Here is a 20,682-nt window from a genome sequence, read left to right as displayed (position 1 = left end):
GTTATCTCTGCAGCAGCCAGGACCTGATGGGACCTGTTGGGAGCTGATAGAGGTCACACACCGAGAGATCTGACTGCTGAAACAAAAGACGTACGGCTGCACAGTGTTGGGGAGTAGTGAACTTCATGTAGTGTAGAATAGAGGTCGACCGATTATGATTTTTCAACACCGATACCGATTATTGGAGGACCAAAAAAAGCCGATACCAATTAATCGGCCGATTTAAAAAAAAAAAAAAAAAAAAAATATTTGAAATAATGACAATTACAACAATACTGAATGAACACTTATTTTAACTTAATATAATACATCAATAAAAATCAATTTAGCCTCAAGTAGATAATGAAACATGTTTAATTTGGTTTAAATAATACAAAAACGAAGTGTTGGAGAACTAAAAGTACAATATATGCCATGTAAGAAAGCTAACGTTTCTGTTCCTTGCTCAGAACATGAGAACATATGAAAGCTGGTGGTTCCTTTTAACATGAGTCTTCAATATTCCCAGGTAAGAAGTTTTAGGTTGTAGTTATTATAGGAATTACAGGACTATTTCTCTCTATACCATTTGTATTTCATTAACCTTTGACTATTGGATGTTTTATAGGCACTATAGTATTGCCAGTGTAACAGTATAGCTTCCGTCCCTCTTTTTTTAAAGTAAATAATCGATACAATTGAAGACGGGATGATCTGTGTTCAATACAGGAGGAAAACAAACTGACGGTACCTTTCTGGACATGCGCCTCTATCTAACAGTACACTTCAAGTGACCCTCGTTCAAGATGGCCGTACTTCTTCATTACACAAAGAAAAACCTCAACCAATTTCTAAAGACTGGTGACATCCAGTGGAAGCGATAGGAACTGCAAGAAGGTCCCTTAGAAATCTGGATTCCCAATGAAAATGCATTGGAAAGAGAGTGACCTCAAAAAAATAAATCTGAATGGTTTGTCCTCGTGGTTTCGCCTGCTAAATAAGTTCTGTTATACTCACATACATGATTCAAACAGTTTTAGAAACTTCATAGGCATATTTATTTGGATAGAAAACACTATCATATCTTCTGGGGATGAGTAGCAGGCAGTTGAATTTGGACATGCATTTCATCCGGGCGTGAAAATACTGCCCCCTGTCACCAACAAGTTAAGCAGTGTTGAGGAGGAGTGAACTACATGTAGTGTAGAATGAATGTGTCTTAAGAAGTGTTGAGGAGGAGCTAACTACTGGAACTACACACTACTGTTTTACCATGTAGCGGTGTAGCTAACTACTGGGACTACACACTACTGTTTTACCATGTAGCTAACTACTGGAACTACACACTACTGTTTTACCATGTAGCGGTGTAGCTAACTACTGGGACTATACACTACTGTTTTACCATGTAGCTAACTACTGGAACTACACACTACTGTTTTACCATGTAGCGGTGTAGCTAACTACTGGGACTATACACTACTGTTTTACCATGTAGCGGTGTAGCTAACTACTGGGACTACACACTACTGTTTTACCATGTAGCGGTGTAGCTAACTACTGGGACTACACACTACTGTTTTACCATGTAGCGGTGTAGCTAACTACTGGAACTACACACTACTGTTTTACCATGTAGCGGTGTAGCTAACTACTGGAACTACACACTACTGTTTTACCATGTAGCTAACTACTGGAACTACACACTACTGTTTTACCATGTAGCTAACTACTGGAACTACACACTACTGTTTTACCATGTAGCGGTGTAGCTAACTACTGGAACTACACACTACTGTTTTGCCATGTAGCGGTGTAGCTAACTACTGGGACTACACTCTACTGTTTTACCATGTAGCGGTGTAGCTAACTACTGGGACTACACACTACTGTTTTACCATGTAGCGGTGTAGCTAACTACTGGGACTATACACTACTGTTTTACCATGTAGCGGTGTAGCTAACTGCTGGGACTACACACTACTGTTTTACCATGTAGCGGTGTAGCTAACTACTGGGACTACACTCTACTGTTTTACCATGTAGCTAACTACTGGAACTACACACTACTGTTTTACCATGTAGCGGTGTAGCTAACTACTGGAACTACACACTACTGTTTTGCCATGTAGCGGTGTAGCTAACTACTGGGACTACACTCTACTGTTTTACCATGTAGCGGTGTAGCTAACTACTGGGACTACACACTACTGTTTTACCATGTAGCGGTGTAGCTAACTACTGGGACTATACACTACTGTTTTACCATGTAGCGGTGTAGCTAACTACTGGGACTACACTCTACTGTTTTACCATGTAGCGGTGTAGCTAACTACTGGGACTACACTCTACTGTTTTACCATGTAGCGGTGTAGCTAACTACTGGGACTACACTCTACTGTTTTACCATGTAGCGGTGTAGCTAACTACTGGGACTACACTCTACTGTTTTACCATGTAGCGGTGTAGCTAACTAATGGGACTACACACTACTGTTTTACCATGTAGCGGTGTAGCTAACTACTGGGACTATACACTACTGTTTTACCATGTAGCGGTGTAGCTAACTACTGGGACTATACACTACTGTTTTACCATGTAGCGGTGTAGCTAACTACTGGAACTACACACTACTGTTTTACCATGTAGCGGTGTAGCTAACTACTGGGACTACACACTACTGTTTTACCATGTAGCGGTGTAGCTAACTACTGGGACTACACACTACTGTTTTACCATGTAGCGGTGTAGCTAACTACTGGGACTACACACTACTGTTTTACCATGTAGCGGTGTAGCTAACTACTGGAACTACACACTACTGTTTTACCATGTAGCGGTGTAGCTAACTACTGGGACTATACACTACTGTTTTACCATGTAGCGGTGTAGCTAACTACTGGGACTACACACTACTGTTTTACCATGTAGCGGTGTAGCTAACTACTGGGACTATACACTACTGTTTTACCATGTAGCGGTGTAGCTAACTACTGGGACTATACACTACTGTTTTACCATGTAGCGGTGTAGCTAACTACTGGGACTACACACTACTGTTTTACCATGTAGCGGTGTAGCTAACTACTGGGACTACACACTACTGTTTTACCATGTAGCGGTGTAGCTAACTACTGGGACTACACACTACTGTTTTACCATGTAGCGGTGTAGCTAACTACTGGGACTACACACTACTGTTTTACCATGTAGCGGTGTAGCTAACTACTGGGACTACACACTACTGTTTTACCATGTAGCGGTGTAGCTAACTACTGGAACTACACACTACTGTTTTACCATGTAGCGGTGTAGCTAACTACTGGGACTATACACTACTGTTTTACCATGTAGCGGTGTAGCTAACTACTGGGACTACACACTACTGTTTTACCATGTAGCGGTGTAGCTAACTACTGGGACTACACACTACTGTTTTACCATGTAGCGGTGTAGCTAACTACTGGGACTACACACTACTGTTTTACCATGTAGCGGTGTAGCTAACTACTGGAACTACACACTACTGTTTTACCATGTAGCGGTGTAGCTAACTACTGGGACTACACACTACTGTTTTACCATGTAGCGGTGTAGCTAACTACTGGGACTACACACTACTGTTTTACCATGTAGCGGTGTAGCTAACTACTGGAACTACACACTACTGTTTTACCATGTAGCGGTGTAGCTAACTACTGGAACTACACACTACTGTTTTACCATGTAGCGGTGTAGCTAACTACTGGGACTATACACTACTGTTTTACCATGTAGCGGTGTAGCTAACTACTGGGACTACACACTACTGTTTTACCATGTAGCGGTGTAGCTAACTACTGGAACTACACAGTACTGTTTTACCATGTAGCGGTGTACCTAACTACTGGGACTACACACTACTGTTTTACCATGTAGCGGTGTAGCTAACTACTGGAACTACACACTACTGTTTTACCATGTAGCGGTGTAGCTAACTACTGGGACTATACACTACTGTTTTACCATGTAGCGGTGTAGCTAACTACTGGGACTATACACTACTGTTTTACCATGTAGCTAACTACTGGAACTACACACTACTGTTTTACCATGTAGCGGTGTAGCTAACTACTGGGACTACACACTACTGTTTTACCATGTAGCGGTGTAGCTAACTACTGGGACTACACACTACTGTTTTACCATGTAGCGGTGTAGCTAACTACTGGAACTACATACTATTGTTTTTTTGCAAAAAGAAAAGTGTGTTAAATTGGCAAGAATTTCCTAAGAATCCTAATTCTCACTTGAATCTCTGACTCCAGAGTTATCATATCTTGCAATTTGTAGTCTATGGCATTTCAGGTTTAGATATAATAATTTGTAGTCACGTAGTAGTTTGGATGTGGTTAACTACTTTTTTCTCAGTAACTTTAGTTCAGTAAACAATATAATTTTTAAAGGGTAGATGTAGTGTATCTTAACTTCTTCCAATGTGAAGAAGTAGTAATTGGTAGCTTCAACCTCACTGCTGGTGGTACCGACGAACCTGACATTTCTCGCTGTAGAATCGGAAAGCTGGGCAGTGGTCGACAACTTGACTTTGAGCTTATCAGAGAGCAAGAACCTCCGTGGGGAAACCGACAGGAGAAGGGTGTGCATCTGCAGGAACCCCTTTTTATACTCTCTATTGGTCCATTTTTCAGCTAGGACTCTGGGACACAGGCGGGAGGCAGGGCACTCCAGTACGGCAGGTAACGATAATGCACCATAGTGTTGGATGCCAACCACTGTAAACCCCACAGAATAAGTTGTTGGGGAATTGTTAGATTAATTGTTAGATGTTACTGCACTGTCATAACTAGAAGCACAACCATTTCTCTACACTCGCATTAACATCTGCTAACCATGTGACCAATAACATTTGATTTGATTTGAAGAAGAAGATTGTAATTCTGTTAACGTTAAGGCGAGGGCAGGTGCTCGGCAGGCCGGGGCGAATGACACTGTGTACTAGCTAGCTAATACTCCAGCTAGTAGGGCGGGAATTGCCAGGGACCTCACAATGTGATATTATCATGATACTTAAGTGTCGTTACAATATGTATTGAGATTTTCAATAGTGCGATTTTATTGCGATTTGATGTTCCAAGCATATTGCTCACTATACAGAGCCTTCAGAAAGTATTCATACCCCTTGACTTATTCCACATTTTGTTTTTAATAACTGGATTTCAAAATCACCGTAATGACAAAGTGAAAACGTGTTTTTCAACATTTTCGCACATTTATTGATAATGAAATACTGAAACGTCTCATTTACATAAGTTTTCACACCCCTGAGTCAGTACTTTATAGAAACACATTTGGTGGCAATTACAACTTTGTCTATATCAACTTTGAACACCTGGATTTGGGGATTTTCTCCCTTTCTTCCTTGCAGATTTTCTCAAGCTCTTTTAAATTAGACGGGGAGCGACAACAATCTTCAAATCTTTTCCATAGATTTCCAATGGGATTCAAGTCTGGGCTTTAGCTGGGCCACTTTGACTGTATACTTGGAGTCATTGTCCTGTTGGAATGTTAATCGTCACCCCAGTCTATTGTCATTTGCACTCTGAAGCAGGTGCCCATCAAGGATCTGCCTGTATTTGACTCCATTCATTGTTCCCTCTATCCTTACCAGTCTCCCAGTCCCTGCCACTGAAAAGCATCCCCATAGCATGATGCTGCCACCCCCATGTTTCACGGTAGGGATAGTGATGAGCTGTGCCTGGTTTTCTCTAGACACAGCACTTTGCATTCAGGGACAAAGATGTACATTCTTGTTTCATCTGCCCAGAGAATTTCACGTGCCTTTTTGCAAGCTCCAGGCGTGCTGTCAGGTGCCTTTTTCTCAGGAGTGGCGTCTGTCTGGCCACTCTCCCATTAAGTCCAGAATGGTGAAGTGCTGTAGAGATTGTTGTCATTCTGCCAGGTTCTCCCATTTCAGCCAAGATGTAGTTCTGTCAGAGTGGTCATGGGCTTCTTGGTCACGTCCCTAACCGTCATTCTTTCCCAGTTGCTCAGTTTGGTTAGACAGACAGTTTTAGGCGTCTGGTATTTTTTACATTTCCCAATGAACACCACTGTGCTCTTGGAAACTTTCAACACTGTAAGAATTGTTTTATACCCTTCCCCAGATATATGCGTCATCGCAATTCTATCTCGGAGATCGACAGACACTTCATGGTATAGTTTCTGCTCTGACATGCACTGTCAACCATGGGACCTTATATAGACAGGTGTGTTTCTTTCTAAATCATGCCCAAATAATTGAATTGGCCACAGGTGGACTCCAATCAAGTTGTAAACTATGAAATAACACATATGGAATCATGTACTAACCAAAAAAGTGTTAAACCATTGGATGCCATCTCCCATAGTGCCCTTCGTTTTGTTACAGGTGACATGTGTGATACTAATCACTGCATCCGGTATCAAAAGGTTGGCAGGACTTCGCTAAAGACACAGAGATCTCGACATTACTCCCTTTTTGTTCACAAGACCCTACTTCATAAACTTCTATCTTATCTAACTTTGCTGTTGAAGAATGGACACATGAGTTGCCTAACCTGTTCAGAGGATTGGTTAACTCTTGATGTTCCTAGGGTCTCCTCCTCTAGATAAATCTGCTTTTAGTTTTAATGCCCCGTATTGCTCGAACAAAATTCACAATACATTTCATCTTGATGTTCTGGTGGTTTAGAGTATTGATCATAGACTATGTAACTGATGTTCTGGTGGTTTAGAGTATTGATCGGGGACTATGTAACTGATGTTCTGGTGGTTTAGAGTATTGATCGGGGACTATGTACCTGATGTTCTGGTGGTTTAGAGTATTGATCGGGGACTATGTAACTGATGTTCTGGTGGTATAGAGTATTGATCGGGGACTATGTAACTGATGTTCTGGTGGTTTAGAGTATTGATCGGGGACTATGTAACTGATGTTCTGGTGGTATAGAGTATTGATCGGGGACTATGTACCTGATGTTCTGGTGGTTTAGAGTATTGATCGGGGACTATGTAACTGATGTTCTGGTGGTTTAGAGTATTGATCGGGGACTATGTAACTGATGTTCTGGCGGTTTAGAGTATTGATTAGGGACTATGTACCTGATGTTCTGGTGGTTTAGAGTATTGATCGGGGACTATGTACCTGATGTTCTGGTGGTTTAGAGTATTGATCGGGGACTATGTAACTGATGTTCTGGTGGTTTAGAGTATTGATCGGGGACTATGTAACTGATGTTCTGGTGGTTTAGAGTATTGATCATAGACTATGTAACTGATGTTCTGGTGGTTTAGAGTATTGATCGGGGACTATGTACCTGATGTTCTGGTGGTTTAGAGTATTGATCGGGGACTATGTAACTGATGTTCTGGTGGTTTAGAGTATTGATCGGGGACTATGTAACTGATGTTCTGGTGGTTTAGAGTATTGATCATAGACTATGTAACTGATGTTCTGGTGGTTTAGAGTATTGATCGGGGACTATGTACCTGATGTTCTGGTGGTTTAGAGTATTGATCGGGGACTATGTACCTGATGTTCTGGTGGTTTAGAGTATTGATCGGGGACTATGTAACTGATGTTCTGGTGGTATAGAGTATTGATCGGGGACTATGTAACTGATGTTCTGGTGGTTTAGAGTATTGATCGGGGACTATGTAACTGATGTTCTGGTGGTATAGAGTATTGATCATAGACTATGTAACTGATGTTCTGGCGGTTTAGAGTATTGATCATAGACTATGTAACTGATGTTCTGGTGGTTTAGAGTATTGATCGGGGACTATGTAACTGATGTTCTGGCGGTTTAGAGTATTGATCATAGACTATGTAACTGATGTTCTGGTGGTTTAGAGTATTGATCGGGGACTATGTAACTGATGTTCTGGTGGTTTAGAGTATTGATCATAGACTATGTAACTGATGTTCTGGCGGTTTAGAGTATTGATCATAGACTATGTAACTGATGTTCTGGTGGTTTAGAGTATTGATCGGGGACTATGTAACTGATGTTCTGGTGGTTTAGAGTATTGATCATAGACTATGTAACTGATGTTCTGGTGGTTTAGAGTATTGATCGGGGACTATGTAACTGATGTTCTGGTGGTTTAGAGTATTGATCATAGACTATGTAACTGATGTTCTGGTGGTATAGAGTATTGATCGGGGACTATGTAACTGATGTTCTGGTGGTATAGAGTATTGATCATAGACTATGTAACTGATGTTCTGGTGGTTTAGAGTATTGATTGGGGACTATGTAACTGATGTTCTGGTGGTTTAGAGTATTGATCGGGGACTATGTAACTGATGTTCTGGTGGTATAGAGTATTGATCGGGGACTATGTAACTGATGTTCTGGCGGTTTAGAGTATTGATCATAGACTATGTAACTGATGTTCTGGTGGTATAGAGTATTGATCGGGGACTATGTAACTGATGTTCTGGTGGTATAGAGTATTGATCGGGGACTATGTAACTGATGTTCTGGCGGTTTAGAGTATTGATCATAGACTATGTAACTGATGTTCTGGTGGTTTAGAGTATTGATCGGGGACTATGTAACTGATGTTCTGGCGGTTTAGAGTATTGATCATAGACTATGTAACTGATGTTCTGGTGGTTTAGAGTATTGATCGGGGACTATGTAACTGATGTTCTGGTGGTTTAGAGTATTGATCGGGGACTATGTAACTGATGTTCTGGTGGTATAGAGTATTGATCGGGGACTATGTAACTGATGTTCTGGCGGTTTAGAGTATTGATCATAGACTATGTAACTGATGTTCTGGTGGTATAGAGTATTGATCGGGGACTATGTAACTGATGTTCTGGTGGTATAGAGTATTGATCGGGGACTATGTAACTGATGTTCTGGCGGTTTAGAGTATTGATCATAGACTATGTAACTGATGTTCTGGTGGTTTAGAGTATTGATTGGGGACTATGTAACTGATGTTCTGGCGGTTTAGAGTATTGATCATAGACTATGTAACTGATGTTCTGGTGGTTTAGAGTATTGATCGGGGACTATGTAACTGATGTTCTGGCGGTTTAGAGTATTGATCATAGACTATGTAACTGATGTTCTGGTGGTTTAGAGTATTGATCGGGGACTATGTAACTGATGTTCTGGTGGTATAGAGTATTGATCGGGGACTATGTAACTGATGTTCTGGCGGTTTAGAGTATTGATCATAGACTATGTAACTGATGTTCTGGTGGTTTAGAGTATTGATTGGGGACTATGTAACTGATGTTCTGGCGGTTTAGAGTATTGATCATAGACTATGTAACTGATGTTCTGGTGGTTTAGAGTATTGATCGGGGACTATGTAACTGATGTTCTGGCGGTTTAGAGTATTGATCATAGACTATGTAACTGATGTTCTGGTGGTTTAGAGTATTGATCGGGGACTATGTAACTGATGTTCTGGTGGTATAGAGTATTGATCGGGGACTATGTAACTGATGTTCTGGCGGTTTAGAGTATTGATCATAGACTATGTAACTGATGTTCTGGTGGTTTAGAGTATTGATTGGGGACTATGTAACTGATGTTCTGGTGGTTTAGAGTATTGATCATAGACTATGTAACTGATGTTCTGGTGGTATAGAGTATTGATCGGGGACTATGTAACTGATGTTCTGGTGGTTTAGAGTATTGATCATAGACTATGTAACTGATGTTCTGGTGGTTTAGAGTATTGATCATAGACTATGTAACTGATGTTCTGGTGCCGTTCGGGCAGTTTAGAGTATTGATCGGGGACTATGTAACTGATGTTCTGGTGCCGTTCGGGCAGTTTAGAGTATTGATCGGGGACTATGTAACTGATGTTCTGGTGCCGTTCGGGCAGTTTAGAGTATTGATTGGGGACTATGTAACTGATGTTCTGGTGCCGTTCGGGCAGTTTAGAGTATTGATCGGGGACTATGTAACTGATGTTCTGGTGCCGTTCGGGCAGTTTAGAGTATTGATCGGGGACTATGTAACTGATGTTCTGGTGCCGTTCGGGCAGTTTAGAGTATTGATCGGGGACTATGTAACTGATGTTCTGGTGCCGTTCGGGCAGTTTAGAGTATTGATCGGGGACTATGTAACTGATGTTCTGGTGCCGTTCGGGCAGTTTAGAGTATTGATCGGGGACTATGTAACTGATGTTCTGGTGCCGTTCGGGCAGTTTAGAGTATTGATCGGGGACTTTGTTTATTTTTTATTTTAGTGTTTGTTATTTTGTTTTTTACCCCCTTTACGCCCCAATTTCGTGGTATCCAATTTGTATCCAGTCTTGTCTCATCGCTGCAACTCCCGTACGGACTCGGGAGAGGCGAAGGTTGAGAGCCTTGTGTCCTCCGAAACACAACCCAACCAAGCCGCACTGCTTCTTGACACAATGCCCGCTAAACCCTTCGGAAGCCAGCCTCACCAATGTGTCGGAGGAAACACCGTACACCTGGCGACCGTGTCAGCGTGCACTGCGCCCGGCCCGCCACAAGAGTCGCATCCCTGCCGGCCAAACCCTCCCCTAACCCGGACAATGCTGGGCCAATTGTTCACCGCCCCATGGGTCTCCCGGTCGCGGCCGGCTGTGACAGAGCCTGGACTCAGTGCCTTAGACCACTGCGCCGCTCGGGGGGCCCCTTTCTGGGTGATTTGGGATGTTTTATTTGTACTTACCATGACTGTGTTTTTGTATATTTATGTTGTATTATACAAGGGCGCATTTGAAAAAGAGACCTACACTACCGTTCAAAAGTTTGAGGTCACGTAGAAATGTCCTTGTTTTTGAAAGAAAACATAAAATTGATCAGAAATACAGGGTAGACATTTTTAATGTTGTAAATGACTATTGTAGATGGAAATTACTGATTTTTAAAATGGAATATCTACATTTTTATTTATTTTTTATTTCACCTTTATTTAACCTTTATTTAACCAGATGCTAGTTGAGAACTGTGACCTGGCCAAGATAAAGCAAAGCAGTGCGACACAAACAACAACACAGAGTTACACATAAACAAACGTACAGTTAATAACACAAAATTAAATAGAAAAATCTATGTACAGTGTGTGCAAATGTAGAAGAGTAATAAATAGATAGAGGTGAAAATAATTACAATTTAGCATTAATACTGGAGTGATAGATGTGCAGATGATGATGTGCAAGTAGAGATACTGGGGTACTGGAGCAAAAGAGCTGCAAAGTAAATAAAAACAGTATGTTGATGAGGTAGATGGGTGGGCTATTTACAGATGGGCTGTGTACAGGTACAGTGATCGGTAAGCTGCTCAGGTTGTATCTCTGGATAAGCTGGTTATAATGGGAGAGGTCACAGCATGTGAGTGGAACTAGGGGCTCCATTGTAAACTAAAACAATGATAACTAACCTGAACAACAGTATACAAGGCATATTGACATCTGAGAGAGACATACAGCGAGGCATACAGTAATCACAGGTGTTTATAAGTGTGTCAAATCGGAGGGCCTGTTGTCCGGACCTCTGGCAGTCTCTGTGGGGGTGCCACAGGGTTCAATTCTCGGGCCGACTCTTTTCTCTGTATATAACAATAATGTCGCTCTTGCTGCTGGTGATTCTCTGATCCACCTCTACGCAGACGACACCATTCTGTATATACAGTGCCTTGCGAAAGTATTCGGCCCCCTTGAACTTTGCGACCTTTTGCCACATTTCAGGCTTCAAACATAAAGATATAAAACTGTATTTTTTTGTGAAGAATCAACAACAAGTGGGACACAATCATGAAGTGGAACGACTTTCAGCTCATACAAGGAGAAGACTGATCAGAGATGCAGCCAAGAGGCCCATGATCACTCTGGATGAACTGCAGAGATCTACAGCTAAGGTGGGAGACTCTGTCCATAGGACAACAATCAGTCGAGTATTGCACAAATCTGGCCTTTATGGAAGAGTGGCAAGAAGAAAGCCATTTCTTAAAGATATCCATAAAAAGTGTTGTTTAAAGTTTGCCACAAGCCACCTGGGAGACACACCAAACATGTGGAAGAAGGTGCTCTGGTCAGATGAAACCAAAATTGAACTTTTTTGGCAACAATGCAAAACGTTATGTTTGGCGTAAAAGCAACACAGCTGAACACACCATCCCCACTGTCAAACATGGTGGTGGCAGCATCATGGTTTGGGCCTGCTTTTCTTCAGCAGGGACAGGGAAGATGGTTAGAATTGATGGGAAGATGGATGGAGCCAAATACAGGACCATTGTGGAAGAAAACCTGATGGAGTCTGCAAAAGACCTGAGACTGGGACGGAGATTTGTCTTCCAACAAGACAATGATCCAAAACATAAAGCAAAATCTACAATGGAATGGTTCAAAAATAAACATATCCAGGTGTTAGAATGGCCAAGTCAAAGTCCAGACCTGAATCCAATCGAGAATCTGTGGAAAGAACTGAAAACTGCTGTTCACAAATGCTCTCCATCCAACCTCACTGAGCTCGAGCTGTTTTGCAAGGAGGAATGGGAAAAAAATTCAGTCTCTCGATGTGCAAAACTGATAGAGACATACCCCAAGCGACTTACAGCTGTAATCGCAGCAAAAGGTGGCGCTACAAAGTATTAACTTAAGGGGGCTGAATAATTTTGCACGCCCAATTTTTTAGTTTTTGATTTGTTAAAAAAGTTTGAAATATCCAATAAATGTCGTTCCACTTCATGATTGTGTCCCACTTGTTGATTCTTCACAAAAAAATACAGTTTTATATATTTATGTTTGAAGCCTGAAATGTGGCAAAAGGTCGCAAAGTTCAAGGGGGCCGAATACTTTCGCAAGGCACTGTATCTGGCCCTTCTTTGGACACTGTGCTATCTAACCTCCAAACGAGCTTCAACGATCTCAGTTCACTGGTCACGATAACAACACCCACCCGTAGCACACGTTCCAGCAGGTATATCTCACTGATCATCCCCAAAGCCAACAGCTCATTTGGCCGCCTTTCCTTCCAGTTCTCTGCTGCCAGTGACTGGAACGAATTGCAAAAATCGCTGAAGTTGGAGACTTTTATTTCCCTCACCAACTTTAAACATCAACTATATGAGCAGCTAACTGATCGCTGCAGCCGTACATAGTCCATCTGTAAATAGCCCACCCACCCAATCTACCTGCCTCATCCCCATACTGTTTTTATTTTGTTTACTTTTCTGCTTTTTTGCACACCAGTATCTCTACTTGCACATCATCATCTGCTCATTTATCACTCCAGTGTTAACCCTGTTAAATTGTAACTATTCGCTCCTATGGCCTATTTATTGCCTACCTCCTCATGCCTTTTGCACACAATGTATATTGACTTTTTTTTTCCTACTGTGTCATTGATTTGTTTGTGTTATTGGCTTGTTTATTGTTTACTCCATGTGTAACTCTGTGTTGTTGTCTGTTCACACTGCTTTGCTTTATCTTGGCCAGGTCGTAGTTGTAAACGAGAACTTGTTCTCAACTGGCCTACCTGGTTAAATAAAGGTGAAATAAAATTTTAAAAAATAAACACTGAACTCTATCTGAGAAGTAGTTGGTGAACCAGGCGAGGCAGTCATTTGAGAAGCCAAGGCTATTAAGTCTGCTGATAAGAATGCGGTGATTGACAGAGTCGAAGGCCTTGGCCAGGTCGATGAAGACGGCTGCACAGTACTGTCTTTTATCAATTGCGGTTACGATATCGTTTAGGGTTCGATTACAGACTCAAAATGGACATTAACAAAGAACTTTCTTCTGAAACTCGTCAGTCTGTTCTTGTTCTGAGATATTTAGGCTTTTCCATGCGAGATATTGCCAAGAAACTGAAGATCTGTGTGGAGTCCCCCCTTTGCTGCAATAATAACCTCCACTCTTCTGGGAACGCGTTCCACTAGATGTTGGAACATTGTTTCGGGGACTTGCTTCTATTCATCCACAATAGCATTAGTGAGGTCGGACACTGATGTTGGGCGGTTAGGCCTGGCTCGCAGTCTGCATTCTAATTCATCTAAAGGTGGGGTTGAGGTCAGGGTTCTGTACAGGCCTGTCAAGTTCTACCACACTGACCTCGATTTGTCATTCTGAAACAGGAAAGAGCCTTTCCCAAACTGTTGCCATAAAGATGGAAGCACAGAATCGTCTAGAATGCCATTGTATGCTGTAGCGTTAAGATTTCCCTTCACTGGAACTAAGGGGCCTGAACCATGAAAAACAGCCCCAGACCATTATTCCCCCTCCACCAAACTTTACAGTTGGCTCAATGCCTTCGGGCAGGTAGCATTCTCCTGGAATCCGCCAATCCCAGATTCGTATGTCGGACTGCCAGATGGTAAAGAGTGATTCATCACTCCAGAGAACGCGTTTCCACTACTCCAGAGTCCAATGGCACCGAGCTTTACACCACTCCAGCTGACGCTTGGCATTGCGCATGGTGATCTTCGGTTTGTGTGCAGCTGCAAGGCCATGGAAACCCATTCATGAAGGTCCTGACAAACAGTTCTTGTGCTGACGTTGTTTCCGGAGGAAGTTTGGAACACGCTTCAGCACTCGGCGGCCCTGTTCTGTGAGCTTGTGTGGCCTACCACTTCGTGACTGAGCTGTTGTTGCTCCTAGACGTTTCCACTTCACAATGACAGCACTTACAGTTGACCGGGGCAGCTTTAGCAGGGCAGACATTTGACAAACTGACTTGTTGGAAAGGTGGCATCCTGTGATGGTGCCATGTTGAAAGTCACTGAGCTATTCAGTAAGGCCATTCTACTGCCAATGTTTGTCTATGGAGATTGCATTGCGGTGTGCTAGATTTTATAGGCCTGTCGGCAACAGGTGTGGCTGAAATTATAATCCACTAATTTGAAGGGGTGTCCACATACTTTTGTACAAGCCAAACAAGTTACTGCCACCTTGTGTTCTGGGGTATTTTGACACTATTGGATCAGTGAGGTATCTGTGATATATGAACAAACATAAAGTGAACTGCCGAGGTGTTAAGCACCTTTCAACAGTCAGTATCTTTAGGGGTTCAGAGCCCTAGATGAACAGGCAGAACCAGCATAGGACTCAACGGACACTTGTTGTTTCTGTCTTAAGCTACAACTGATTCATAACCCTTCTCTGTTATGTAACGCTGGAATGGTAGCCTGGTAGCCATGTGCTGGGCACTCATTTCTAGCAGCTACTCGGTACCACTTGGGTGTGTGGTAGAAGTGTACATGCATGTCTGCTGTTGCACATAATCAGCCCACTTCTCCCTAATGCTTGTTCACCTCGCTGCTTATATGGACTCAGCTGAGTATTAAAATAGTGTTGGTGAATTCTAGAAGCAGGACATTCCAGTGGTAGTTGATCAGATGATGCTGAAGCCAAGTCTCTAACTGCTTCCAGTTCAGTAGCCTCATGGAACCAGACAGACGGTCTCTGGACGCAGATCAGAGAACTAGTCCGGTGTTCTACTCCTTGAAGATAGACTCCTGTTGTACTCTTTAACTGCCTCCTCTGAACACTTTTAAAAACAGACTCCTGCTTTAGTATTTGTGTGTCGTCCTCGGCTATTGTACTTTTCGTGTGTCCCCCTCTGTCTATATCTGTCCTCTTCCTGTGTCCCCCTCTGTCTATATCTGTCCTCGTCTTGTGTCCCCTTCTGTCTATATCTGTCCCCTTCTGTCTATATCTGTCCTCTTCCTGTGTCCCCTTCTGTCTATATCTGTCCTCTTCCTGTGTACCCTTCTGTCTATATATGTCCTCTTCCTGTGTCCCCTTCTGTCTATATCTGTCCCCTTCTGTCTGTATCTGTCCTCTTCCTGTGTCCACTTCTGCATCTGACTCCTCCCCTCTTCTGTGATTGGTCCAGATCGGGTTCAGCTGCAGGTGTCCAGTGAAGTCATGCAGAGTTCAGAGGTTAGCCAGACGGAGGTAGTGTCACCTGACCCCAGGTCCCCGCCCAGCCCGGCCACGCTGAAGCACCGCATGGACCAGCAGATGTCCAGCGCCTTGAACGGTACGGAACTACTACTAATCTGGCAACACACAGAACTACTACTAATCTGGCAACACACAGAACTACTACTAATCTGGCAACACACAGAACTACTACTAATCTGGCAACACACAGAACTACTACTAATCTGGCAACACACAGAACTACTACTAATCTGGCAACACACAGAACTACTACCAATCTGGCAACACACAGAACTACTACCAATCTGGCAACACACAGAACTACTACCAATCTGGCAACACACAGAACTACTACCAATATGACAACCAATGGAACTACTTCCAATCTGGCAAAACACATAACTACTTCCAATCTGGCAACACACATAACTACTACCAATCTGGCAACACACATAACTACTACCAATCTGACAACACACAGAACTACTACCAATCTGACAACACACAGAACTACTACCAATCTGACAACACACAGAACTACTACCAATCTGGCAACACACAGAACTACTACTAATCTGGCAACACACAGAACTACTACCAATATGACAACCAATGGAACTACTTCCAATCTGGCAACACACTCTAACACACACACACACACACACACACAATACATTACTCCTGCACGATACCGTGCTACGGCTGGACTGGCCTCTCAATCTGGCAACGCTTCTCAGGCACAGAACTATACTGTTCCCTACTACTGTTGGAAAACCCCCACAGCCCATTTATAATGTTTGAGATAGCTGGAGCTGTAGGACTTGTTACCCTGCTACACAGACAAGGGCTAGCTAGAGGTCTTGTTACCCTGCTACACAGACACAGGGGCTAGCTGGAGGACTTGTTACCCTGCTACACAGACACAGGGGCTAGCTGTAGGACTTGTTACCCTGCTACACAGACACAGGGTTAGCTAGAGGCCTTGTTACCCTGCTACACAGACACAGGGGCTAGCTGGAGGCCTTGTTACCCTGCTACACAGACACAGGGGCTAGCTGTAGGACTTGTTACCCTGCTACACAGACACAGGGGCTAGCTGGAGGCCTTGTTACCCTGCTACACAGACACAGGGGCTAGCTAGAGGCCTTGTTACCCTGCTACACAGACACAGGGGATAGCTGTAGGACTTGTTACCCTGCTACACAGACACAGGGGCTAGCTAGAGGCCTTGTTACCCTGCTACACAGACACAGGGGATAGCTGTAGGATTTGTTACCCTGCTACACAGACACAGGGGCTAGCTAGAGGCCTTGTTACCCTGCTACACAGACACAGGGGATAGCTGTAGGACTTGTTACCCTGCTACACAGACACAGGGGCTAGCTAGAGGCCTTGTTACCCTGCTACACAGACACAGGGGCTAGCTAGAGGCCTTGTTACCCTGCTACACAGACACAGGGGCTAGCTGGAGGACTTGTTACCCTGCTACACAGACACAGGGGCTAGCTGTAGGACTTAAGTAAGCATTTCACTGTGAGGTCTACTACACCTGTTGTATTCAGCATTTCACTGTGAGGTCTACTACACCTGTTGTATTCAGCATTTCACTGTGAGGTCTACTACACCTGTTGTATTCAGCATTTCACTGTAAGGTCTACTACACCTGTTGTATTCAGCATTTCACTGTGAGGGCTACTACACCTGTTGTATTTAGCATTTCACTGTAAGGTCTACTACACCTGTTGTATTCAGCATTTCAGTGTAAGGGCTACTACACCTGTTGTATTCAGTATTTCACTGTAAGGTCTACTACACCTGTTGTATTCAGCATTTCACTGTAAGGTCTACTACACCTGTTGTATTCAGCATTTCACTGTGAGGTCTACTACACCTGTTGTATTCAGCATTTCACTGTGAGGTCTACTACACCTGTTATATTCAGCATTTCACTGTGAGGTCTACTACACCTGTTGTATTCGGCACATGTGACTAATAACATTTGATTCGTCCTGACATGGGTCCTTTTGTTCGATGGATCAGGGGTCATGAACAAAATAGGTGACATACCGAACATTCATGTCCTCCAGATTTATATGTTCATTAATAAGTGTTGTCTCCTCCCTTTCATTCATCCCTCCCAGGTCGTAAGAGCGCCCTGAAGTCCATCATGAAGAAGAAAGATGGCCGCCACGTTTCTTTGGGAACCAAGAAGAACCTACAGTTTGTAGGAGTCAATGGAGGGTCAGTCTGCAGGATGTAGTTATTACAACAGGTCCTAGAGCAGTGGTATTCACAGTCGGGGTTACGACTCAGGTAATTGCAGTGGGGTTGCCAGAAATTCTGTAGAATAAAATGGGGGCCCTGCTGAGAAAGTTTGAATACCACTGGTCTAGAGACTGTGATTTGAACTGTTCAATGCAAACAGCTAATAGTAGAACCATTTTGAATGTGTATCTCTGTAGTGCGTTCGTATCAGTAGCCATTTTGAATGTGTATCTCTGTAGTGCGTTCGTATCAGTAGCCATTTTGAATGTGTATCTCTGTAGTGCGTTCGTATCAGTAGCCATTTTGAATGTGTATCTCTGTAGTGCGTTCGTATCAGTAGCCATTTTGAATGTGTATCTCTGTAGTGCGTTCGTATCAGTAGCCATTTTGAATGTGTATCTCTGTAGTGCGTTCGTATCAGTAGCCATTTTGAATGTGTATCTCTGTAGTGCGTTCGTATCAGTAACCATTTTGAATGTGTATCTCTGTAGTGCGTTTGTATCAGTAGCCATTTTGAATGTGTATCTCTGTAGTGCGTTTGTATCAGTAACCATTTTGAATGTGTATATCTGTAGTGCGTTCGTATCAGTAACCATTTTGAATGTGTATCTCTGTAGTGCGTTCGTATCAGTAGCCATTTTGAATGTGTATCTCTGTAGTGCGTTCGTATCAGTAGCCATTTTGAATGTGTATCTCTGTAGTGCGTTTATATCAGTAGCCATTTTGAATGTGTATCTCTGTAGTGCGTTCGTATCAGTAGACATTAAAACAAAAATAATAATCCGAGACAATGGAAATAAATTGGCAACTTTTGCAATCCCAGCTTATATTATTGTTCACATTATTATTATTAGTGGTAGTAGTATTATTACTATTATTAGTCACATTTCAACAAATCTACCGAGTATATACTGTATGTGTTTTCAAATCAATCAGTAAATCAATAGTATCTACAGGCAGCCCAAATCAATCAGTCAATCAACAGGCAGCCCAAATCAGTCAGTCAATCAACAGTATCTACAGGCAGCCCAAATCAGTCAGTCAATCAACAGTAGCTACAGGCAGCCCAAATCAGTCAGTCAATCAACAGTATCTACAGGCAGCCCAAATCAGTCAGTCAATCAACAGTATCAACAGGCAGCCCAACTCAGTCAGTCAATCAACAGTATCTACAGGCAGCGCAAATCAGTCAGTCAATCAACAGTATCAACAGGCAGCCCAAATCAGTCAGTCAATCAACAGTATCTACAGGCAGCCCAAATCAGTCAGTCAATCAACAGTATCAACAGGCAGCCCAAATCAATCAGTCAATCAACAGGCAGCCCAAATCAGTCAGTCAATCAACAGTATCTAGAGGCAGCCCAAATCAGTCAGTCAATCAACAGTATCAACAGGCAGCGCAAATCAATCAGTCAATCAACAGTATCAACAGGCAGCCCAAATCAATCAACGGCATCCACAGGCAGCCCAAATCAATCAACAGTATCTACAGGCAGCCCAACTCAATCAGTCAATCAACAGTATCTACAGGCAGCCCAAATCAATCTACAGTATCTACAGGCAGCCCAAATCGATCAACGGCATCCACAGGCAGCCCAAATCAATCAACGGCATCCACAGGCAGCCCAAATCAATCAACGGCATCCACAGGCAGCCCAAATCAATCAACAGTATCAACAGGCAGCCCAAATCAGTCAGTCAATCAACAGTATCTACAGGCAGCCCAAATCAGTCAGTCAATCAACAGTATCAACAGGCAGCCCAAATCAGTCAGTCAATCAACAGTATCAACAGGCAGCCCAACTCAGTCAGTCAATCAACAGTATCAACAGGCAGCCCAAATCAATCAACGGTATCTACAGGCAGCCCAAATCAATCAACGGCATCCACAGGCAGCCCAAATCAATCAACAGTATCTACAGGCAGCCCAACTCAATCAGTCAATCAACAGTATCTACAGGCAGCCCAAATCAATCAACAGTATCTACAGGCAGCCCAAATCAATCAACGGCATCCACAGGCAGCCCAAATCAATCAACAGTATCAACAGGCAGCCCAAATCAGTCAGTCAATCAACAGTATCTACAGGCAGCCCAAATCAGTCAGTCAATCAACAGTATCAACGGGCAGCCCAAATCAGTCAATCAACAGTATCTACGGGCAGCCCAAATCAGTCAGTCAATCAACAGTATCAACAGGCAGCCCAAATCAGTCAGTCAATCAACAGTATCTACAGGCAGCCCAAATCAGTCAGTCAATCAACAGTATCAACAGGCAGCCCAACTCAGTCAATCAACAGTATCAACAGGCAGCCCAAATCAGTCAGTCAATCAACAGTATCAACAGGCAGCCCAAATCAATCAACAGTATCTACAGGCAGCCCAAATCAATCAACGGCATCCACAGGCAGCCCAAATCAATCAACAGTATCTACAGGCAGCCCAACTCAATCAGTCAATCAACAGTATCTACAGGCAGCCCAAATCAATCAACAGTATCAACAGG

The 20,682-nt window shown here is 43.0% G+C and overlaps 1 protein-coding gene across 4 annotated transcripts in view; it reads left to right on the top strand.

Annotated features, from left to right (window-relative positions):
* Positions 1-20,682, top strand: part of kank1a (KN motif and ankyrin repeat domains 1a) — a 152,394-nt gene that overhangs the window by 112,965 nt on the left and 18,747 nt on the right. For all 4 annotated transcript variants that reach the window (XM_036936599.1, XM_036936602.1, XM_036936601.1 and 1 more), the window contains exons 5-6: positions 15,863-16,009; positions 18,054-18,153. In XM_036936599.1, coding sequence (XP_036792494.1) covers positions 15,863-16,009; positions 18,054-18,153 — 247 coding nt within the window. The remainder of the gene's footprint in view (positions 1-15,862; positions 16,010-18,053; positions 18,154-20,682) is intronic.

This window comes from Oncorhynchus mykiss, chromosome 11 (genome assembly GCF_013265735.2).
Source record: "Oncorhynchus mykiss isolate Arlee chromosome 11, USDA_OmykA_1.1, whole genome shotgun sequence".
NCBI lineage: Eukaryota > Metazoa > Chordata > Actinopteri > Salmoniformes > Salmonidae > Oncorhynchus > Oncorhynchus mykiss.
The sequence above is the reverse complement of the archived record's forward strand: the minus strand, read 5'-3'. Positions and strand labels throughout refer to the sequence as shown.